This window comes from Tachypleus tridentatus, chromosome 13 (genome assembly GCF_004210375.1).
Source record: "Tachypleus tridentatus isolate NWPU-2018 chromosome 13, ASM421037v1, whole genome shotgun sequence".
Lineage (NCBI taxonomy): Eukaryota > Metazoa > Arthropoda > Merostomata > Xiphosura > Limulidae > Tachypleus > Tachypleus tridentatus.
This window is the reverse complement of record NC_134837.1, coordinates 212,670,845-212,697,041: the sequence shown is the minus strand read 5'-3', so window position 1 is coordinate 212,697,041 and position 26,197 is coordinate 212,670,845. Positions and strand designations below refer to the sequence as shown.

General features: G+C 36.7%; 1 protein-coding gene across 1 annotated transcript; it reads left to right on the top strand.

Annotated features, from left to right (window-relative positions):
* Positions 1–9,769: 9,769 nt before the first annotated feature.
* On the top strand, positions 9,770–23,886 carry LOC143238374 (thyrotropin-releasing hormone receptor-like). The gene is made up of 2 exons (XM_076478525.1): positions 9,770–10,902; positions 23,330–23,886. The coding sequence occupies exons 1-2, from the start codon at positions 10,126–10,128 to the stop codon at positions 23,642–23,644; spliced, it is 1,092 nt and encodes a 363-aa protein (XP_076334640.1). The 5' UTR covers positions 9,770–10,125; the 3' UTR covers positions 23,645–23,886.
* Positions 23,887–26,197: the final 2,311 nt, after the last annotated feature.

Sequence of the window (26,197 nt, the reverse complement as noted above, 5' to 3'; positions counted from 1 at the left end):
GCGGCACGTCTATGGGCTTACAACGCTAGAAACCGAGTTTCGTTACCTGTGGTGGGCAAAGCTTTGAGCTCGCTTATAAACAACAAAATCTTAGTAGCAATTTAAAACAGCTCCAATAAGCTCGGGCTACGTACATGTATGTTTCAGCATTCTTAAACTGGGCATGTTATAAGGATTTACGTGTTAATCTGTAAATCCGAATATGTATGGTTCGCGCCTCATTGCAGCACTTCGAAGTCGTAAGAACGTTATAGGAGCGTGGCAGAACTCTTCAATTTGATTAGAAAAGTCAAAGAGTAGGCGGTCTGTAGTGTTGAGTAACCGCTTTCCATCTGGACTGTGAGTTCAAAATTGGGAAAAGTTATGCGGGATATTTCTCAAACAAACGTTATAACCAGGAAGAGAAAATTTGAGACTCCATATAGTCTCCGCTCTTAACGTCGACTTCAAGGACTTTCTGTCAAATGAATGTCATTTAGGTAATTACCAATGACGAAAGACACGCGATAAAACTGAAAGTCAACATTTTAAAAATTTGCAGCGACCATTAATATTGTTACGCAAAAGTAATTATGGAAAATGGAAATTTAATTAACTCGTAACGTAATAGCATTATACGAATAACTCAACCTATTGTGGTTTGGTTTGGTTTTTTTAATTTCGCGCAAAGTTACACGAGGGCTATGTGCGCTAGCCATCCGTAATTTAGCAGTGTAAAACTAGATGGACGGCAGCTAGTCATCACCACCCACCCCCAATTCTTAAACTACTCTTTTACCAACGAATAGTGGGATTGACTGACACATTATAACGCCCCCACCACTAAAGGGGCGAACATGTTTGGTGTGACAGGGATTCGAATCCGCAACTTACAATTCTTATTTAAACTACAGTTACCAAATAGTATAGTAAAAGAATATTTTACCAAATATAAAAACAAATAGTATCGAAGCTTATGAAAGATATATAATTTTAAAGTTATTAAATATGTTTAAATTATACCAACTCACTATTATAATAAATTACCATATTTTATCAACTTTTAAAGTTAGAATAGATCATGATAAGATACAAGACAAGAAAGGTTAGGTTATTATAAATTCCCTGAAGTAAACAATAACAACGAATAATTACCGAAACCTTTGAACAATACTAACAAGGTATCTTAACGAAGCAAGCCCATAATTGTAAGAAACGCAAGAGCACGTGATTAACTACTACCTTCTCCATAAAATCGAGGAAAGCGATCTGTAACTAGTGAGAGAAATCCCATTTTGTTATATATATATTTTTATTACACACTCTACGTCTGAGTGTACTACAGTTAATCAAACTACGCCATAGTCGCTGTAACATTAAGTTTTTTGCGTTTAAAATTAAGATTTGCAACTTATCAATCGAGTTATGAGTGTTTAAATACCTTTATGTGGTGTGTTTTAAGGAGGATAAGGTATATCACGGACAACGTGATTTACAAAAAATGGACTGGCAAATGTTACAGAAAAAAATATCTTGGTTCTGGCTGATGACAATCGCCACAGTAGTAGCCACCAGCCGCCTTTCGATACGTCATCTAAATCTTAGTGTGAAAACTGAAAGAGAAAGACTCGACAATATTAACTTGAACTCGAAATTATCGGGCGTTGCTTTACTACTGAGCTAACCAAGAGCACGAGACTCCCCTTTTAATGGTCCTATATAAATTCTATAATATATTAGTATGGCCCACCATACAAAGTTAAGATAAGATCACACACTAAATCACATATTAGTATGGTCCACCACATAACGTTATGATAAGAGCACACACTAAATCATACACTGCTGGCTAAAATCTTAAGGCCAATGAACATAAAGACAAAATATGCATTTTGCGTTGTTAAAATCAACCGCTTATTTGAGTAGAACTTTGAAAGATGAAAATAAGAAAAGGGAAAATAAAAAAAACTTTTTTTAGCATTTAATAGGGGAAATGTGAACACTATGAAATTAGCCTAATTACTAGCTGGTCAAAAGTTTAAAATCGTACCAAAAAGAAGTCCTAAACAGGGTAGGAGATGCCCAACAAGAGGTCTCAGTAGTGAGTTACACGGCCGTCATTGCGAATAACTTCAAACATTCGCTTTGGCATGGTCGATATAAGCGTTTGCAGAAGGCTGGCTGGAATGTTATTCCAAGTGATGAAGATGGCTTCACGAAGATCATGCACTGTTTGGAATTGACGTTCACTTCTATAGACTTCCCTTGCCATCCACCCCAAACATTTTCAATTGAGTTGCGTTTGGGCGAATATGCTGGATGGTCAAAAAGAATCAAATTATTTGCCATGAAAAAGTCTTTTGTCTTTCGGGCATGGTAGATTGCAACGTTGTCCTACTGAAAGATCCAGTCATTTCCACACAAACGAGTGCCTTCAGTCAATAAGGATGCTCTATCAAATATGACAATGTAGCCAGCTGCTGTTTGACGCCCCTATATAACCTAAAGCTCCATTGTTCCATGGAAGGAGAAAGCACACCAGATCATGATGGAGCCTTCTCCATTGTGTCGTGTAGAAAATGTCTCCGGTGGGATATCCTTATCGTGCCAGTAACGTTGAAAGCCATCTGGACCACCAAGGTTAATGTTTTTTCTAATCAGAGAACAAACCTTTGTTCATTTTTCTACGTCTCATGTTTGGTGCTTTTCAGCGAAGTTTAACCGAGCTGTTTCGTGGTGTAGAAATGGGCGTGGCCTATAAAGACGTTTACGGTGTTTGAAGCCTTTCTCTTTTAGATGCCGTCTTATTGTTCTTGAGCTGTGTTTTGCGTCCGTAAGGGCCTTAATCTGGTTCAACGATCGGCTTGTGTCTTGCCAGACAACCCGTCGAATCCTCCTGCTCAACGCCGGCGAAATTTTCGTGGGCCAACCACTTGAAATTCTCGTTTTGTATCTCTCAGGGTCTTTTAAGAAATTTGCAACAGCAGTTTTACTACGTCCAATGTCACCAGCGATGGCACGTTGAGAGAAACCTTGCTTTTGCAGCTCGACAATTCTGCCACGTTCAAACTCTGACAACTTTTTAGCCTTTGCCATGTTTTTACCCAGTGTAACACAGGAGATGTCAGTGGGAGATGTTGACAATACTAATACTTGAACACAAATGACTAAATTTTGTTACGTGTTTACCGATTAACGCTTCGTTTCAGTATGGTCTTAAACTTTTGACCAGCTTGTATTTAGGCTAATTTCATAGTGTTCATATTTTCCCTATTAAATGTTAAAAGTTTGTTATTTTTATTTTCCATTTTCTTATTTTCATCTTTCGAAGCTCTACTTAAATAAATGGTTGAATCTAACAACGCAAAATGCACATTTTCTTTTTATGTTCATTGCCCTTTAGATTTTGGCCAGCAGTGTATATGAGTATTGTCTACTATACAACGTTAAGATAAGATTGCACACTAAATCATATATTAATATGGTCCACCATACAACGTTAGGATAAGAGCACACACTAAATCATACGCTAGTATGGCCCACAATACAACGTTAGGATAAAAACACGCACTAAATCATATACTAGTATGGTCCACCATACAACGTTAGGTTAAGAACACATACTAAATCATATACTAGTATGGTCCACCATACAACGTTAGGATAAGAGCACACACTGAATCATATGCGACTTCTACACAGATTGACACATATTTTATTCCTGTTGACTCAGTTCAGGGGCAGGTTAAGGAGGAAAAGGAAGGGCAAATGGGTGCAATTGTGACATAGAGCAGAATGTAGGGGTTCTCCTGAGTAAGGTGAAACAAAAATAATTAAAAACCGGATATATGTCTACAGCTGCGCCACTGACAACTACAGCGTTAGTCATTCTATGTAAGCCTATTAATTTGTAATTTTTTATTAACATGTTCTTACAGCTTGTTCTTTCATCGCCCGTTTAAATATATTTGTTATTGTAATTTTATATCTATTATCAATATTTTGTAATAAAAGGACGATATTATTCATGGCGCGTTTTGGAGTAAACCTGTCATTTGTGATGACCTCCTTAAATGCGAATTAGAAGTTTATTAACAGAAAAGTAACATATGTACACATTTCTAGTGTGTAAAACACACACACACACTAGATTCCTGGCCTGGCACGGCCAGGTGGATAAGGCACTCGACTCGTAATCTGAGAGTCGTGGGTTCGAATCCCTGACACACCATACGTGCTCGCCTTTTTAGCCGCGGGGACGTTATAATGTGAGAGTCAATCCCACTATTCGTTGGTAAAAAGAGTAGCCCAAGAGTTGGAGGTAAGTGGTGACGACTAGCTACCTTCCCTCTAGTCTTACACTGCAAAATTAAGGACAGAAAGCCCTCGTGTAGCTTTGTGCGAAATTCAAACCAAACCATTAGTATTGTTATTGCATAATTATGTGTAATCTTCTATATAAATATTTAATCGATAAGGTCGATCATTTGAAAGATCAGTATTGTTTTTCTTGGTGAAAAATTAAAAACCTTCAGGGCCATAAGAATCAGAAGGAAACGTCTTTTAAAACACCAAATTTAAGTGTAATTACGTCTTAACTATTAAACTGGTGTTACACACACAGTGGTAGTTTAAGCTTCTAGCTACTTGAGGGAGCCAAAATGAAAAAGAGCTTTAGGACTCTTATGTGTATTTTTTTTATAGTAAAACCTCATTGGTCTAACAGCTGTGTCCATCGAGGAGAATCGAACCCCTGATCTTAGCGTTGTAAATCCATACATTTACCGCTGCCGCAGCGGGGAACTTAAGGACTCAGATATATCAGATAAGATACTCTTGAATTGTTAGTACATGTGTGTATTGTTATTAATATCTGCATTGGGCGTCCGGGAGTGATGTAACTGAAAATATCAGTCATATCGTGATATAATATTGTGATATAATGACACCCGCATATCATTAGTAAACGTTATCTTTATTTGTTTGTAGTTAATCATAAAGCTACACAGTGTGCTATTTGTGCTCTGCCCGTCACGAATTTCTGGCATTATAACTACGCGGACATTTCGGTGTGCCAATAGGGTACAAATGTCACACACTACCAGATAAAGTTGGTAGAATAACATCAGCAAAGATATTATGGACAAAGAAGGACGTATATATGCTTACATATTAACACTGCTAGTCTGAGTGTTAGAGACGAAAACAATAGATATATATATTCATATTAGAACTGCTAGTCGGAGTGTTAGAGACGGGAACAATAGATATATGTATTCATATTAGAACTGCTAGTCGGAATGTTAGAGACGGGAACAATAGATATATGTATTCATATTAGAACTGCTCGTCGGAATGTTAGAGACGGGAACAATAGATATATGTATTCATATTAGAACTGCTAGTCGGAATGTTAGAGACGGGAACAATAGATATATGTATTCATATTAGAACTGCTAGTCGGAGTGTTAGAGACGGGAACAATAGATATATGTATTCATATTAGAACTGCTTGTCGGAATGTTAGAGACGGGAACAATAGATATATGTATTCATATTAGAACTGCTAGTCGGAGTGTTAGAGACGGGAACAATAGATATATGTATTCATATTAGAACTGCTAGTCGGAATGTTAGAGACGGGAACAATAGATATATGTATTCATATTAGAACTGTTCGTCGGAATGTTAGAGACGGGAACAATAGATATATGTGTTCATATTAAAACTGCTAGTCGGAGTGTTAGAGACAGGAACAATAGATATATGTATTCATATTAGAACTGCTAGTCGGAGTGTTAGAGACGGGAACAATAGATATATGTATTCATATTAGAACTGCTTGTCGGAATGTTAAAGACGGGAACAATAGATATATGTATTCATATTAGAACTGCTCGTCGGAATGTTAGAGACGGGAACAATAGATATATGTGCTCATATTAGAACTGCTAGTCGGAGTGTTAGAGACGGGAACAATAGATATATGTATTCATATTAGAACTGCTAGTCGGAGTGTTAGAGACGGGAACAATAGATATATGTATTCATATTAGAACTGCTCGTCGGAATGTTAGAGACGGGAACAATAGATATATGTGCTCATATTAGAACTGCTAGTCGGAGTGTTAGAGACGGGAACAATAGATATATGTATTCATATTAGAACTGCTCGTCGGAATGTTAGAGACGGGAACAATAGATATATGTATTCATATTAGAACTGCTAGTCGGAGTGTTAGAGACGGGAACAATAGATATATGTATTCATATTAGAACTGCTCGTCGGAATGTTAGAGACGGGAACAATAGATATATGTATTCATATTAGAACTGCTCGTCGGAATGTTAGAGACGGGAACAATAGATATATGTGTTCATATTAGAACTGCTAGTCGGAGTGTTAGAGACGGGAACAATAGATATATGTATTCATATTAGAACTGCTTGTCGGAATGTTAAAGACGGGAACAATAGATATATGTATTCATATTAGAACTGCTAGTCGGAATGTTAGAGACGGGAACAATAGATATATGTATTCATATTAGAACTGCTCGTCGGAATGTTAGAGACGGGAACAATAGATATATGTGTTCATATTAGAACTGCTAGTCGGAGTGTTAGAGACAGGAACAATAGATATATGTATTCATATTAGAACTGCTCGTCGGAATGATAGACACGGGAACAATAGATATATGTATTCATATTAGAACTGCTCGTCGAAATGTTAGAGACGGGAACAATAGATATATGTATTCATATTTGAACTGCTCGTCGGAATGTTAGAGACGGGAACAATAGATATATGTGTTCATATTAGAACTGCTCGTCGGAATGTTAGAGACGGGAACAATAGATATATGTATTCATATTAGAACTGCTCGTCGGAATGTTAGAGACGGGAACAATAGATATATGTATTCATATTAGAACTGCTAGTCGGAATGTTAGAGACGGGAACAATAGATATATGTATTCATATTAGAACTGCTAGTCGGAGTGTTAAAGACGGGAACAATAGATATATGTATTCATATTAGAACTGCTAGTCGGAGTGTTAGAGACGGGAACAATAGATATATGTATTCATATTAGAACTGCTAGTCGGAATGTTAGAGACGGGAACAATAGATATATGTATTCATATTAGAACTGCTCGTCGGAATGTTAGAGACGGGAACAATAGATATATGTGTTCATATTAGAACTGCTCGTCGGAATGTTAGAGACGGGAATAATAGATATATGTATTCATATTAGAACTGCTCGTCGGAATGTTAGAGACGGGAACAATAGATATATGTATTCATATTAGAACTGCTCGTCGGAATGTTAGAGACGGGAACAATAGATATATGTATTCATATTAGAACTGCTAGTCGGAGTGTTAGAGACGGGAACAATAGATATATGTATTCATATTAGAACTGCTAGTCGGAATGTTAGAGACGGGAACAATAGATATATGTATTCATATTAGAACTGCTCGTCGGAATGTTAGAGACGGGAACAATAGATATATGTGTTCATATTAGAACTGCTAGTCGGAGTGTTAGAGACAGGAACAATAGATATATGTATTCATATTAGAACTGCTCGTCGGAATGTTAGAGACGGGAACAATAGATATATGTGTTCATATTAGAACTGCTCGTCGGAATGTTAGAGACGGGAACAATAGATATATGTGTTCATATTAGAACTGCTCGTCGGAATGTTAGAGACGGGAACAATAGATATATGTATTCATATTAGAACTGCTAGTCGGAATGTTAGAGACGGGAACAATAGATATATGTATTCATATTAGAACTGCTAGTCGGAGTGTTAAAGACGGGAACAATAGATATATGTATTCATATTAGAACTGCTAGTCGGAGTGTTAGAGACGAAAACAATAGATATATGTATTCATATTAGAACTGCTAGTCGGAGTGTTAAAGACGGGAACAATAGATATATGTATTCATATTAGAACTGCTAGTCGGAGTGTTAGAGACGGGAACAATAGATATATGTATTCATATTAGAACTGCTAGTCGGAATGTTAGAGACGGGAACAATAGATATATGTATTCATATTAGAACTGCTCGTCGGAATGTTAGAGACGGGAACAATAGATATATGTGTTCATATTAGAACTGCTCGTCGGAATGTTAGAGACGGGAATAATAGATATATGTATTCATATTAGAACTGCTCGTCGGAATGTTAGAGACGGGAACAATAGATATATGTATTCATATTAGAACTGCTAGTCGGAATGTTAGAGACGGGAACAATAGATATATGTATTCATATTAGAACTGCTAGTCGGGGTGTTAGAGACGGGAACAATAGATATATGTATTCATATTAGAACTGCTAGTCGGAATGTTAGAGACGGGAACAATAGATATATGTATTCATATTAGAACTGCTCGTCGGAATGTTAGAGACGGGAACAATAGATATATGTGTTCATATTAGAACTGCTAGTCGGAGTGTTAGAGACGGGAACAATAGATATATGTATTGATATTAGAACTGCTAGTCGGAGTGTTAGAGACAGAAACAATAAATATATGTGTTTATATTAGAACTGCTAGTCGGAATGTTAGAGACGGGAACAATAGATATATGTATTCATATTAGAACTGCCAGTCGGAATGTTAGAGACGGGAACAATAGATATATGTATTCATATTAGAACTGCTAGTCGGAATGTTAGAGACAGGAACAATAGATATATGTATTCATATTAAAACTGCTAGTCGGAATGTTAGAGTCGGGAACAATAGATATATGTGTTCATATTAGAACTGCTAGTCGGAGTGTTAAAGACGGGAACAATGGATGTATGTGAATACATATTAGAACAGCTAGTCGGAGTGTTAGAGACGGGAACAATGGATGTATGTGAATACATATTAGAACAGCTAGTCGGAGTGTTAGAGACGGGAACAATGGATGTATGTGAATACATATTAGAACAGCTAGTCGGAGTGTTAGAGACGGGAACAATGGATGTATGTGAATACATATTAGAACAGCTTGTCGGAGTGTTAGAGACGGGAACAATGGAAACGGAGTATAGAAATGTGCGAGATTTTAGAAAGTAGAAAGAGTGAAATAGAGTGACTAACAAAGGGAATAGAAGACAGTTAAGGGTTAGGAAGAAATGTTAGCAGAGTAAGACAGAGTTAGAGGAACTGTTTGAGTACCACGTGTATGAATACAAGATTTAATGTTGGAGGAATAAGAGTTTGTTTGAAGTGAAGCAAGAAGTTGCTCATGAGCTCTCTGTACTCTGCCTACTACGGGTATCGAAACTCGTATTTTCGGAGACATGCCGCTGGGCCCTTCTGTGGTGGAAATGAGTTAATATGAACACTATTTCTTGGATGAAAACTGTGATAATGGAATTAGATGAATAGAAGAAGACGTAAAAAGAGCGTCGATAGAGAAATAACGATCTGAAGTAAAAAGTTAAAAAAACAGGAGTTGGTCCATGGTAGTAAGAGGCAATTTAACATAAATAATAGCGTTATAACATAAGATAACAATGACGTCAGAGTTAAATGAATAACAGATGAGAATTTTGATGAAAATATCTAATCAGAAAAAAAAAAAAAGCTTTTATAACTTTGGCGTGGAACAATACAGTTAATAGAGAACTTGGTCGCCAAGGAAACCAGGCTCTGCGCAGACAAAGTCTGTCATGGAGTTGCCTCGTCAGCAAGCACCAATTGCGGCTTACATTTAAAGCTCCCAGTGAAGAGTGGGCTGTTGAGGAGAGCAAGAGGTGCTGTTTGCAACCAGATAAGTAACACTGGCTTTAAGGATCTTGGCATATATATATATATATATAAATGTATACATACACGTGTGGGAACCATTAATGTTTCAAAAACTATCAGTACTTGTAAAAAATATAAACAAATAACAACAGAGGTCAGAGATTCTCTTCTGAACTTTTCTGTTCACTGTCAGTAACATTTTAAACTCTTTCTTAAAACTATTGCTTTGTTGTTATCTTTTTGGTCTGCCTTATCTGTCTACAGAAATATCTACAATATTAGTGCGTATAGAATTTAATAAGCAGGACCAAAACTGACCAAGTAACACGGTGTGAAAACGGTTCGTGTTACTGTTGCAATATGTCTGCATTGCCTAGCAACCTCTCTTTGGTCGATGTTCTGAATGAAACTACAAACATTACAGATTACGCAGCCCCAAAATATTATTCGTTAAATTATCGAATTGTGGGGACCATTTTCCAGGGAATCATCTTTGTTGTTGGTATTATTGGCAACATTATGGTTGTCATAGTCGTCACTAAAACCCGCAGTATGCACACCCCTACCAACTGTTATCTCGTCAGTTTGTCCCTAGCAGATCTCATGGTTCTGGTAGCTTCTGTACCCAATGAGGTTCTGTCCTACTACTTGCTCGGAGACGAGTGGATCTGGGGCAGAGTTGGTTGTGCCATCTTCATCTTTCTTCAGTATCTAGGCATCAATGCCTCGTCTTTATCCATCACAGCCTTCACAGTAGAACGATACATCGCTATCTGCCATCCCATGAAGGCCCAGATGATCTGCACCGTTAACAGGGCCAAAAAGATCATCATTGGTGTTTGGGTGGTCGCCTGCAGCTACTGCTCCCCCTGGCTTTTCCTCACCAAGACCGTGCCCATATTCTACAAGGGGCACAAGAATATGGAAACGTGCACTTTTGCCCTCTCCAGGGAACACTACCTGGGTTATTTCTTTGCTGATCTTGTCCTGTTTTACGTATTCCCGTTGCTGTTGTCCTGTGTGCTGTACGGACTGATAGCAAGGATCCTCTTCACCAGTGATCTCAACAAAGGTTTTGGATCAAGAAACCACTCAGACACAGCTTCAGACTGGAAAAAGAATAGTAACAGAGTACAGGTAAGATAGAAACAGGGCTCGTAACTGAACTAATTTTAATTGAACAGAAAAATATTTAAATATATGCATTCAAATAATAAATACGTAGTTTCTATTTTCATTTGAATATTGACATGCCTCCTTCCATAATATAAAATTAACAAAAATCCAGAGACCAATGGCCAGGGTCACGGGTTCGAATCCCCGTCGTACCAAACATTTTCGCCCTTTAAGCCGTGGGGACGTTATAATGTGACGGTAAATCCAATTATTCAGTGGTAAAAGAGTAGCCCAAGAGTTGACGGTAGGTGGTGACGACTAGCTGCTTTCTCTTTAGTCTTACACTGCTAAATTAGGGAAGGCTAGCACATATAGCCCTCGTTTAGCTTTGCGCGAAATCCAAAACAAACAAACATACCAAAAATTTTGTTGAATAACCAAACTCTGATAAACCTCATCAAAAAGTGACCATCACTTTATCTTTCTGTACAAGTCTTTAGGTGTTCAGGACATGGATGTCTGACTTAACAAAAACAGAATTTGTATTCTGTTCTTATGAAAAAGCTACCAAGGTTATCTGAAAACGCCCATAAAGTTGAAGTCCTCACCGCAGGCATGGAAGCCTGTCAGTAACATTTTATAATCCACTATTACTCTTATAATGCACTTACAGTGTAAATGGTTTGCGGTATCGCATCGCTTCAAACCCAGATCCGAAATCCAGTGTTCTACCACAGAGCCAGCGTGTGTCAATAGTAGCAGATAATTCCTCAAAAATAAGCTAAAACATACTTGTTGTTTTAATAATAGAAAAGATGTTTTGTAAAGATATGACGAAATACGAAATTTGAAAACAACCGTGCTTTTAAAATAAGACCAAGTTATAATTTTGAAATAGTGTTAATACAGCTAGCCTGTGCGTGAAACAAATATAGAAATATATAAATTATGGTCTGAAAAAAAAATTCTTATGAGTTAATAGGCCATTGTTTAACCAATAGTCCTATGTTAATTTTAGGTTTGGTTTGTTTTGAATTTCACACAAAGCTACACGAGGGCTATCTGCGCTAGCCGTCCTTAATTTAGCAGTGTAAAACTAGAGAGAAGGCAGTTAGTCACCACCACCCACCTCCAACTCTTGGGCTACTCTTTTACCATTGAATAGTGGGATTGACTGTAACATTATAACACCCCCACGGTTGAAAGGATGAGCATGTTTTGTGCGAAGGGGAATCGAACCTGCGATCCTCAGATTACGAGTCAAGTGTCTTAACCACCTGGCAATGTCGGGCCAACTAATATCTTAAACCCAACAAAAAATCTAATACGCATTTACTAGGAAGGTTTTTTTCTTCCTTTCAAAATGGCCTGGCATGGCCTAGCGCGTTAAGGCGTCCGCTTCGTAATCTGAGGGTCGCGGGTTCGTGCCCGAGTCGCGCCAAACGTGCTCGTCCTCCCAGCCGTGGGGGCGTTATAATGTGACGGTCAATCCCACTATTCGTTGGTAAAAGAGTAGCTCAAAAGTTGGCGGTGGGTGGTGATGACTAGCTGCCTTCCCTCTATTCTTACACTGCTAAATTAGGAACGGCTAGCACAGATAGCCCTCGAGTAGCTTTGTGCGAAATTCCAAAACAAACAAACAATCCTTTCAAAATTTTGCGGGCTTATTTGTTTGTAGCTAAGCTCAAAAATTACACTCTGGGCTATCTGTGCTTTGCTCACCACGGGTATCAAAACCCGGTTTCTAGCATTGTACGTCCGCAGATATATCGCTATACCACTGGAAGAAGTTCCATAGACGGTTGACAAACAGTCAGCAGCCATCACTGCCAATTATTCGGCAGCATTAAAATGCAGAACACGTGTTTTGTAGCAACGTGTCGCGAACCGTGAAACCTCCAAACAGATATTTAGAGCACTACGTAAGGGAATCAAAGTGAAGCATACAAAAACTGTAAGACGTGTTATATAAAATATTTTACAGGTTTGAGAAAGAAGCTCTAGTGGACGCAATAACAGCTGAAAATATTTTTCTTTAGAAAGTTACACTTTTATCCGACACTGATATATTTGCATTTTTCCTGTTTCGTAATTCACTTTTAAACAACACAGAATCTTCAGTAGCAGAGACAGTAATACCAAGCATGGAGCATTATCTTAAGCTCGATTCGATTTTATTACTCAACAGGATCTCTACCAGCCTACCCTCAAACTGAAATTATTTCAGGCAAAACAGAGTAAATTAACTTATGAGACCTTGGATGTGGTGAAGTACATTAATCGAAATGATTTGCCTAAATTTAAAAGAGTAATTAGATCTCAAATCCGTCAAGAGATGGCGGACCTATGAGCTAAAATTTTGTACTTGAAAAACAACAACAAACAAACTCAGAGCCGTCTTTGAGCCATTACGCCGTGTCTGAAAGTTATCGCTGTTCAAAACAGCATACTGTCACAAATCTGTAGAATATTAGCAAATTAATGACCTTTCGTCGTTGAAAAAAAAAACGCATTTCTCAATTCATTGAGTATTTTAAATTTTTTGTGAACGAATAATATGTATCGATTAAGTTCCACGTGACCCTTTATTAAGGACCTTTTTAAAGTAACAAAAACAAATTAGTTATTTTTAAATTCGACTGATAATATTCAGAACCATCAGCTGAATGATTCGCATTTTTAGTCGTATTACGTAGACTAAATTACACGTCATTATTATTTCTATAATAACATACTATGAGCAGGGTTTGGAGGGCGCTTCGTGTTTTAACTGCATACTCTTGTCTTACCAGTCACATTCCTAAAATATCCTTGGTTCAAGTATTTAAAATACATTACACAGACTTAGGATATTCATAAAACAATGAACGACTCACTGAGTTAGAGACTTGAATTTCTAGGTATTATGTAACGGAGAACTGGGATAGAAAATTAAACAATGAACGACTCACTGAGTTAGAGACTTGAATATCTAGGTATTATGTAACGGAGAACTGGGATAGAAAATTAAACAATGAACGACTCACTGAGTTAGAGACTTGAATATCTAGGTATCATGTAACGGAGAACTGGGATAGAAAATTATTGTTTCGATGATAAAATTAGTGATTAGGTTTCGCTAGCTTCACGAGCGTTAACTTATCTGAGAATGATTTTGTAATAATGACCTTAGCTGATTTCCCCATTAATTTAGTGAAGTCAAATTCTGACAGGTGATTAAAATTTGAAAAAGAGATGGCTCGAAACAGTGTAAAAAATGCCATGTCATTATTTGTGATTTATCATCCATAACCCGGATTAAGCAGTAACTGGAGTGAATGGTACGATATTAATCCTCGTGGCCACAGCAATAATACACATCTCAAAGTTTGATCTACAACGTAGAACTTCAGTTGAAAACTTTCAATGATACTTTCACTGACTTTCATGTAGTAATAAGAACGTGGAAATTTAGCGGAAATTTTTAATGGTACAACGACTTTTACATAGTAACAAGAACGTAGGAGTTTAGTGGAAACTTCAATTGTACAACGACGTTCACACAGGAACGAATAACAAAACTAGTGAACATGGCACTTCGTATAGACCTAATTTTTAGCACGTAATTAGTAAAAAACTGTTACCAGAGTGATCTAGTGGTTAGCTTGCTCTGTCTGTGAATCTGAAGGTTCGTTGTTAGTATTCGATTAGAGCAAAAAAACAAAAGAACACATTTCTTCCTTTGGAGCCATGGACGAATCATAAGTGTGAAGGTCAACGCCGAAAGTTGTCCAAGAGTCAACAGTAGGTATTACTGTGCTTCATAGTCTCTCATTAAAAAAAAAGAGGAAGTAGAAATGGCTAGGGGTAGATAGTCCTTGTGTATATAGGGAGATAAAAAATCCTTTAAAAAGCTCCCTAACTCTAACAAGTTAGTTCATAATTTAAAAAAAATTATTACAAGGTTTAATTTCTTCATATATATTTGAATAAAACAATTCTACTCTCAGTATAGATTGAGTTATATTTTCAGAAAGTGTGAAGCTGATATATATATATATATATCAATAATATAGATATATATATCAATAATATGCACTCTATAAACGGTTTTATTGATGCTAAATAAAACTTTGTTTAACGTAGTTTATTCCTGGCAATATTTCGAACGATACATTTTGTCACATGATGAATAACGACGACAACGCAAAACGCAACTGAAATAGAACTGACACTTAAATAAAATAGAATTGACACTTAAGTAGAACTGACACTAAAGGATCTAAACTTTATTCTGATAAGGGAGGGGTAAAACAAAGCAGTAATAATCAGTTTTGTCCAGTTTATTGCTCAATAGCAGAGTAGAGACCAAAGATGTGTAAGCTAATCTTCGTGGTGGAGAAAACGTGTGTGTATGATTTTTCAGTCGCGGCAAAGTGGCTCCTAGAACGGTTCTGTTTTCGCGTTTCTTTTTTCTTTACAAACTTTTAGCTCATAGCTCTGTCACATCACGACTGATTTGAGATCTAATTACAATTTTGGACTTATGAGGTAAAACTCTTTCAATTGGTATATCTGACGACGCTCGAGGTCTGATATATTAATTTACTCTAACTTAACTAAAAGAATTCCAATTTGAGGGTAGGCTGATTGAGATCCTGATTAGTAATAAAACTGAATCGGATATACGTGTACCCTATGCTTGGTATTGTTAGTGCATAAAAATATTGCTAATAGAAAGGGAAAAATTTTATATAACATTAATTTAATTTGATCCTGCCTAAACTAATTTCAAATGCTGCGGCTATTGAGAGTTCCCTCTTGTTAAAGAGATCCTGAGCCCTACTGAAGTTTATAAGAGGGAAAATATAAATATATCATTGTAAGAATGATTTTAATAAGAATTTGAATTGAATGTCATACCGCACAATCGTAATTGAAATGGATGGTGCTATATTTCAGTATTATTTATCTAGAATACATTTCTACTTTGCCCTTTATGGTTCTTTCATACAAAATCAAAGAGGGAAACATACTTAATTTTTTATGAGTTAACAGTTTGATTACCACTGATCATATTCAGTAGAAAATTCGGTATAAGCCTCCAGATTTCTCTTTAATTCAATATATAAATAGAGATTGTATTCATATCGCTAAATATTTTCCTGTAGGATACGCGAGCGAAGCTCGCGATTTTAAGCAGCAGTATGAGGTTGTGAGGTAGAAAGGGGGTGTGGAATGTTTGAGACTCTAAATGCTTTATAAAAGTGTTGGTAAAATCCAACTGTTTGATCAGATGAGAGAAGCCCACGAGTTGGCGGTGGGTGCTGTTATCTAACTGAATTCCCTTTAGTATTCAGTTTAGAATTATTGACTGTTAGAACAGAGCCTTTGAGTAGCTTTTAATGAATATTCAGAAACAAATATGTGCCCCATTCACTTCATTGGCTTCATCGTATAGGTTTTCGGGAGAAAGACAGGATAGAAACAGCTTCCTGTAAGGAACTTCTGAGTTTAGAGGCAAAAATAAAACCATAGAAGCAGCACCGCACATATTGGACAAATAAAATTAGAAGATGTGCCTGTCAGCACCCCTGGAATTGATTGATTGATTGTTTAGAATCGAGCATAAAGCTACACAATGGGATATGCAAGCTTTGTCCACCACGGGTATCGAAAACCGATTTCTAGCGGTGTGAGTACGCAAACATGTTGTTTTGTCACTAGGGGGCACTGCTAGAAAGTTTACTTCATTCCATGTAACGCGCGAATATTTCTTCCCTTACTTCCGATTTATTTTTTAGATAAAGTATTAGTAAAGACTTGTACATGGTTTAAAATTAGTGAGTTCTTATCGTTTGCTGATAGCTTATTTATTAGTGTTCTTTCTAAACATTTCCTCAAATTAATAAGCTGACTTCCATTACCTTCCTGTCTTCTAAATATTTCCATGATATTACATCTCATTTAATATCTGTACAACAAAGTTTAGAAATACTATTAATTTGTTTTATGTTTATTAATATTTTAATCATTGGTCTTAAGATGATTTTACAAGTTTTTCATCGTGAAACATATTTTTCGTATGGTAGAGGTTAAATGTGTTATGTTAATTTGGAAGTGGCCAGTTAAAAACTATTGACTTAAATACGTTTGGTCCTAAAGCGTACTGGTGTTACAGTATAGAAGTAGTGAATTAAAGTGAGATGTTACAGTGTGAAATTAGTAACTTAAAATGTGGAGTTACAGTATAGAAGCAGTCAGTTAGAGTATGGTGTTACAGTGTGGAAGCAGTCAATTAGAGTGTGGTGTTACAAAGTGGAGTCTGTGTCTTCTTATAGCAAAGCCACATCGGGCTATCTGCTGTGTCCATCAAGGGGAACCGAGCCCTTGATTTTACCATTGTAAATCCGTAGACTTACCACTTATCAACGACGGTGTGGGACGTTACAGTACGGAAGTAGTATGTTAGAGTGTGGTGTTACAATATTGAAGCAGTCAGTTAGAGTGTGGTGTTACAGTAGATATTAAGAGTGTTAGTGTTATAGCATGGGTAGCAAGTTAAATAGTGGGGACGTTGAAGTATAAAATTTAGCACTTAAACGGTATTACATTAAACACATGAGAGATGGTGCTGGTGTCATAGTTTGTTTTTGTTTTTGGAATTTCGCACAAAGCTATTCGAGGGCTATCTGTGCTAGCCATCCCTAATTTAGCAGCGTAAGACTAGAGGGAAGGCAGCTAGTCATCACCACCCACCGCCAACTCTTGGGCTACTCTTTTACCAACGAATAGTGGGATTGATCGTCACATTATAACGCCTCCACGGCTGGGAGGGCGAGCATGTTTGGCGCGACTCAGGCGCGAACCCGCGACCCTCAGATTACGAAGCGCACGCCTTAACGCGCTAGGCCATGCCGGGCCATGGTGTCATAGTAAGGGAACTGTTAATGAAATAATGCTAGTATTGCCACATAGAAGCAGTCAGCTAACTAGTGTTGATGTTATAACACCATGGCGTTTATGAATTTTGTAGGTAAACACTAAAATACAGAATGGACTATCTGCTGTACCCACCATGGGTATCAAAAGCTGGATAAAAAGCGTTGTAAGTCGAATTTAATTATCACTTCTAAATGAGTAACTGTATGCAGTTAACGCTAATACTTGCTAATGTGTCATCAAAATCAAAGAAAAAAATGACCCCACAAATTGACAAGGTCGTAAAAAAGTAGAAATGGGAAACTGAGTTTCATTGGAATAAACCATGCTTATTTTTCTGATTTGAAACGTTAAAAATCCTTATCCATGAATTAAAATAGATTTCTTCATTAATTTGGATTTGTAAAGTTTTAATATCCATTAGGTCCAACGGCTTCAATCATATACAATATAAAAGAAACAACACACACTCACATTAAAACAATCACCATTATCAAATAAATAATGTTATCGTTTATTTATTTTTCAACAAAGCCACATTAAGCAGTCTGCTCTGTCTACCACGAGAATTAAAACCAAATTTTAGAGTTATAAAGCGGTAGACTTACCAATGCCCCACCAGAAGACACGTAGCAAGTTTTGTTGGATAATATTTTTAAACATTGTTGTTTGTTTATTTGTATTTGAACACAAAGCTACACAATGGGCCATCTGCGCTCTGTAAATAAAGGCTATCAAAATTCGTTTTCGAGCAATTGGAATTCGCAGACATTCCGTTGTGCCACCAGGTGGCTTTAAACATTATTAATCGCTAACATTTCTTTGGTCAAGAGACGCTTAAGGTTTTAAGGGGCTGTAAAAATTCTTATATGTAAAATAAAAGTATGTTTGAATATATCTATATATATATTTATGGTATAAATGATTTATTAAAAGACAAACTACACCATGGGGTGTCTGGGCTGTGCCCACCCCAATGATTGTTTACTCGTTAAATTTCGCACAGAACTAATTAAGAGCTATCTGCACCAGTAATCCCTACCTTTGAAACAATAAACTAACGGGAAGGCAGCTAGTCAACATCACCTTACGCCAACTCTGGGGTTGCTCTTTGCAAACGAATACCAGGACTGACCATAATATTATACCATCCTCACGGCTAAAAGGGCGAGTATTTTCGGTGGCGAGATACAAGCTCAAGTCCCACAGATCTTGAGTCTAATGCCTTAACTTCCAGAACATTCTACACCATCTTTAAATAACACGTTACAAATTCAATCTTCGATTCCTTTCAGTGGTCTAGGGAATAGCCACATCCAGTTTTGTTGTAAGAAACACACACTAATTCAATTTTTACATCAGTTAAATAAACCGTATATTTAAAGAACACACTTATATTTACAGTTTAGTAATTATATTATTTGGACTAATAATATCTTAATAGTTTTTTTTTTTAATCAGGCTATCCACTGTGTCCACTGAGGAGAATCGAACCCCTGATATTAGAGTTGTAAATCCAAAGACTTACTTCTGTCCTACCGGCGGACTATTTTAATAGAGCCTGCCTCCTCGGTTTCCTTCCAATTCGAAGAAAATTTGCTATGTAAATTATTTCATCTATATATTATAATTTATATCATATCTCGGGTATATAACTGCAGCCCACTATAGAAACTTGTGTAATTTATGGATGAATGATATCCTTTTATCGTTCCTATAGTTAATAGGCCCGGCATGGCCAGGTGGTTAAGGCACTCGATTCGTAATCCGAAGGTCGCAGGTTCGAATCTCTGTCACACCAGACATGCTCGCTCTTTCAGCTGTGGGTGTGATATAATGTGACGGTCAATCCCACTATTCGTTGGTTAAAGAGTAGCTCAAGAATTGGCAGTGGGTGGTGATGACTAGTCGCCTTCCCTCTTACACCCCTTAATTAGGGACCGCTAGCGCAGATAGCCCTCGTATAGCTTTATGCGAAATACAAAACAAACCAATCTATCATATCCGTTTGTTGCTGGAATCACTGCACGGTAAAAAAAATACGTATCGAACAGGAGGGTATAAACCTAATAATGTTAGTATCTTGTTAAACAGTTGGTATTTTCGCGTGCATGGCAATTTTCAGGAGTTTTCTTCAGCTTATTTCATCTGGCTTTAACTTTTTTTCATAAAATATAATGAGTGTGCGTGGCCTACTGGTTAACGACTCCGAATTGTGAATCCGAAGTTACATGCAGAAGCGCGCTTTATGCTCTAGGCTCGTGGAAGCGCTAATATACTAATGGTCTATCTCCACCATTTGACAATATAAAATTACCCGACAAATAGTTGGCGGTGAGCAGTGTAGACTACCTGCCTTTTTTCCTTCTAGTTTGCCCTCTGGTGGTTTAGCGGTGAGTTTCACGGTTTATAACGCCGCAAAACATTGGGTTTAAATACCAGTTGTGGCCAGAAAACAAATGACAGCAATAATAACAAAACTGATAATTCGTAATATTCAAATGTAAAACGATTATGCGATAGTATAATTTTTTGTAGTTTCGCGCGCAATTTTGAAAGAAAAAGAAAACACGAAAAAAACGCAAATTAATGTTGCTCGTATTTTATTTGATATAATAATCTTCTTTTATTTCCTCATATTTAAATTTGGAAAAACTCTGTATTTTTACTTACAGGAGATGAACGAATTTCCTATGAAGTTATTTGAAATGTAACCTTTGTTAAGGTTTTGCTTAATGTACGTCAGGTGTCTCGTGTCATGTCCTGATAAGGAGTTAGGATTTCGACAGTAAATGTTTACTCAACTAAGTTGACGCCACAGTAAAGCTATTCTGTCTCCAAACTCGGTGTTATGTCCTCACATTTATAGACTTAGGCTATACTCTCGTTCAAAGAGTCATTAAACACCTGAATAAAACCCATAAAGAAATAACTGAGCGTTCCAATTAAATTAAAATTTTTAGAACGAAAATGTTGAGGTCTACGTCGTGTTCATGAATGTATAATACATAGACTCAAGCTACCTGTATTGTTTCAAAAGAAAGCAGTGGTGTAAGTGTACCCTCGCAGCCCCCCTTCCTCCCGCAAATTTCGGGGGTGGGAGCGAATCAGCGAGGATCGTAACTACATTTATTATGAAGTAAACATAGGAGCACAATTACTTTTCTTTTTTTGGAGGGAGCAGCTTTTGCAATTACGCAACCTCGTCTATGTTTAGTTGTGAATTTATTGTGTACGACTGTTTGTTTGTTTTTACAATTTCGCGCAAAGCTATACGAGGGCTATTTCCACTAGCCGTCCCTAATTTAGCAGTGTAAGACTAGAGGGAAAGCAGCTAGTCATCACCACCCACCGCTAACTTTTGACCTACTCTTTTACCAACAAATAGTGGGATTGAACGTAACTTTATAACGTCACTACTGCTGAAAGGGCGAGCATGTTTGGTGTGACAGGAAGTCGAACCCGCAACCCTCATATTACTATTCGAGTGTCTTAACCACTTGGCCATGCCGAGCCTATTGTATGAAAAGAATAAATTACATTCACTTTTATTATCACAACTGCTGTTAAAAATACTTTTTTTTACTGCGTTATGTGACCCCCATTAGTTATTTCTGTTTGTTTGTTTGCTGATACAAAAAAAATCAAACAAATACGTTTCGTGCCACTGAATTAGGGACACCACTATCCAGCTTTTCATCTAGAGCTACTCTTATGTAGTAATATATTTGGAATTTAACAGTCGCTTACAGTTACGCCTTTTGTGGCAACTGACCTTCAACCATGAATCCTCGAATTTCACAGTCAGAGAAAGACGTTTCGGCTGCAACTGTATTAATTTACCTAACTTACTTACAGCTAGTTCTATTAGCTTGTTAATAGTGTTACAAATCAGTTAATTTCAATGCATCACATAGATCATTTATGGATATCAACTTCTAAAGTATTAAGACTAGTATATCTAGTTTGCCAGTATGGCACCCACACCATCTGGCCACATCTACTTCTTGAGCTATTAAAATATAATATTTTGTCATTATTATACCCATCACTTTGTGCTTCGTGTTTCGAATTGCTGATTTGATAACCAGTAATTATAATTTGTTCAAGTTCTTGTGTTCCAATCAATATGTTTACTATAAAATAAAATAAGGAAATTGAAAATCGTGTTCTGTATTTTTTTAAAAATTTGCTACAAAAATACATTTGTCTTCTGAATCAATATGACGTAAAACAACAGGCAGTATTTCTGAGGGTTCATCAAACGTACATATAACCTTAAAATGAACTATTTGTGGTTTAACTCTATAGATATAACAGTTTTAATCACATTCTCCAGTGTTGAGCACTACTATCTCTAATAGGTTCGCACTATAATTTTTAATCATTACAAACTACTAGTTCCACGCTTGAGCAGCCGTAAGTCTACGGATTTACAACGCTAAAATTAGAGGTTTGATTCCCCTCGATGGACTCAGCAGATAACCAGATGTGGCTTTGCTATAACAAAACACATACACACTAATTACTATAATTATTGCTGTGTCACTTTCTCTCTCTATTTTTTTAACCCGTGCTTATTGTTTGATTCGGTGTTACAGTGACAACAAACCTAAACCTTTGTGATCGGTGAAATATATCGAACAAATTAAACGTAGTTACTTTGGATATTTAATTTAATCAATTTTCATCATATTTATCATTAATAATGAATAGGTTAAGGAAAAAAAACACGAACCGTACTCAAAAATATATATGTGTAAATTTGACCTTTGTCGAGAAGGAGAAGGTATGTTAAAGATACAAATATTACATATATATATATATGTACCATATTAACACAAACACGTATATCGTTTGTATAACATCCACAAAAAATACTCGAGTTCGTGTACATACAAGTACGGGGGAGGACGTGCCCGAACTTGTCCCTGAGGAGCTGTAAACTAGTTAGTTTTCTTTATTTGTTTTTACACATAAAGTTACACAAGGAACTATCCGTGCTATGACCATTGCAGGTATCGAAACCTGGTTTCTAGACTTGTAACTCTTTAAGCTTACCGTTGAGCCATTGATTTTTGTTGTTTTGAATTAATCACAAAGCTACAGAATGGGCTATCTGTGCTCTGCCCACCACGGGTATCGAAACCCGGTTTTTAGCGTTGTAAGTCCGCAGACATACTGCTGAACCACTGGGGGCTTGAGCCATTGAAGGATTAAAGTTCGTTTCTGACAGTAAACTCTGGTGTGGGTCCCTTTAGCTGAAATACTGTCACACACTTCTCTTACTGAAATCCATATTGAACACCCCCTAGTGGCATGCAGTATACCTGCAGACTTATACCGATAGAAACCAGGTTTCGATACTCGTGGTGAGCAGAGTACAGATAGCCCATTTGTAAAAGTTTGTGCTCAATAACAAAGAACTGTCATATTGAACGAGTAAAGAATGGCGTGGTTTAAAATACGATGTGAACTGTCACATATGTTTCTACTAAACGTTTCTAATTTTATTTTTTCTCGCCAGGTGGTGAAGATGGTTGCTGTGGTAGTGGCCGTGTTTGCCACCCTATGGATGCCGTACCGTGTCCTCTTAGTATACAATTCATTGAGTAAAGAACGCTACATGGAACTGTGGTTTCTGATGTTTTGTAAGACAATGATTTTCATCAACAGCGCCATCAACCCGATCCTTTACAACGCCATGTCTGTCAAATTTCGGCGAGCGTTCAAACGCGTGTTGTCGTGTGGTGGAGCCTCCGAAGAGACGATTTTTACTCCTTTTCGGAGTTTGGCTGTTACGAATCACCCTCAGATTATGCAGAAGACTACTGAAGCGTGAACTATTTCTTGTGTCGTAATTATACTCCCATAGAATATTAACTGGACATTTTTGTGTTAATTTCCCGAATTAGTGTCTGAGCATTTTATTGTGCTGTTTGTGTAATTCCTTCATTTTTTTCATATATGTATACTGAAGTGTCATTGCAACTTCAAATCACGTGATAGTGATTTATAACTTTCATTGGTGTAGACAAAAATAAAACAAAATATGTCAAGTAAAGGAAGCGTCACAATAACATTTTCCACATGAAAAAGTCTTATAATTTTAATCTTCTGTATACTAAACTTCTTCAGTCCTGATGAAACAAAAAAAACAAATTTCTAAGGTTGACGAGAACACATTTTACCAAACTTTCTGATGAAGTGGTACGTATATCGGTCACCAGATGGCAATCAAAGCAATCAGGCCACATAAAATGTTTACTTCTAAACTTTCGCGCAAAGCTACACAAAGGCTATTTGTGCTATTCCCTCCCTAATTTAGCAGTGTAAAGAGAGAGGAAAGGTAACTAGTCATCACCACCCACCACCAACTCTTGGGCTACTCTTTTACCAACAAACAGTGGGATTGACCGTACATTATAACGCCACTACTGCTGAAAGGGTTTGGTTGGACGGGGATTCGAATCTGTGACCCTCGTATTACGAGTCGAGCGCCCTCTAACCACATAACCATGCCTGGCCTATAATACATAAATATAAAGAATTAGTTTTATTTGTAAAGCATGTGTAGGAAGTGTTATTAAAAAAATATTTATGTTCAAAAGTACAACACAGTGTAAATATCAAATATACTATCAAATACACTAGCATTTCTGTTCATTACCGCGAGCTCCTGGACGTTTCTTAACTAATTATTTTTACCGTGTAGTCACTCAGTATATATAAAAATTAAACTACGGCAAATTTACTTGTGTTTGTTTCAAGTTTCGATTTTAGTTTATTTTTAAACGCTCTATTAATTGGTTGTAGTTTAAGCGCAAAGCTACACTGTGGTTTACCTGCGTTGTGCATATTTTGAGTATCGAATCCAGATCATTAGCGTTATAGGTCCCCAGGTACTGTCAAACTATGCAACAATTTCTCGGCCATATTTTATTAGTTGGTTATGAAAGTTAAAATAATAACTGTAGTAAAACTTGAGCCTTGTTTCTATTAATAATATGAGAAAATACTTAAAATACATTTAGCGTTGAAGACTTATTATCCATATTATATACCGTAAAAATATTCACAATTAATTTTCGGTATAAAAAGGAGGTACAAGACATTTTGGAAATTCTCTGAAATAACTGTTTCATTTTGTATATTGGTTATTTTTACCACTGTTGCTCTACAAAGACACTTCCTTAAATTAACAGTTATTTCACATAGAATAATAGTTTTACCATGTATTCCTAGTGCTTTTTCACAGTCAATCCATAAAGAAATATTTTGAAGTCAGTAAGTAATCCATAAAATTGTGATTGTGATTTTCTTACAGCAAAGCCACATCAGGCTATCTGCTCAGCCCACCGAGGGGAATCGAACCCCTGAATCCATAAAAAAAAGGCTTCCTCATATATTTCAAAGTTTTTTCTTTACTTTACATAGCAATACATTAAATGGTTTGTCCACATAAAAAACTTTATTCTGTAATTTCTACGATATTTTATAAACGTGTTTTGTATTTAGAGAATTTCCTCTTGCAGACTGACAAGTCACATTAAAAAAGAAGCACTGAATTACATGTACTTTACTTTCGACCTACGTAAGTTTTGAAGGACTGAAACGTATCGAATTGTCTACGCCCACTTTTTGATTGAGACCAGTTTCGTACATTAGACAATATCGAATGGGTTAATTCTAAAACTAACAGCGTTGCTTCAGTTTTTTTGTCCGGTGGTCTTCAACCTGAATAGCCACGATTCAGTTTGTTTTATAATTTAAAGTCAACAGCCAATACGTGGTAGACAAATATACTTACTTCAAATATACAAGTCTTCCAGAGCTTCAGCGATAAGTCTGAGGGCCTATAACTCTAAAAGCAGGTTCGATACCCATGGTGGGTAACAAGTTGCAAATTATGTAACTTATGAAACAAAAGCTCAACTTAGAAATATTGAAAAAAAACTTTAAAAAATCTTATTTCATAGCTTACGTACGTACTCTAAAAATCACTCCCCTGTTTCCTTGTTTGAAATATAGCAATGAAGATTGTTTGTTTTTGAATTTCGCAGGCTATCTGCACTAGCCGTCCCTAGGAGTGTAAGACTAGAGGGAAGGCAGCGAGTCATCACCACCCACCGCCAACTCTGGGGTTATTCTTTTATCAACGCTTAATGGCTTGACCGTCAATATTATAAAGCTCCCATGGCCGAAGGGGCAAGCATGTGTGGTGTACGGAGATTCGAACTCGCGACCTTCAGATTACGAACCGAGTTCCTTAACCACCTGGCTATCTTCAATAAGCAGTTTTATTAGATAATAAAGTAATGGGTCCTTAAACAGACTACTCTACCTGTTATTACAGTAATTAAACAAATATAACATCTATTATTAAATAATTGAA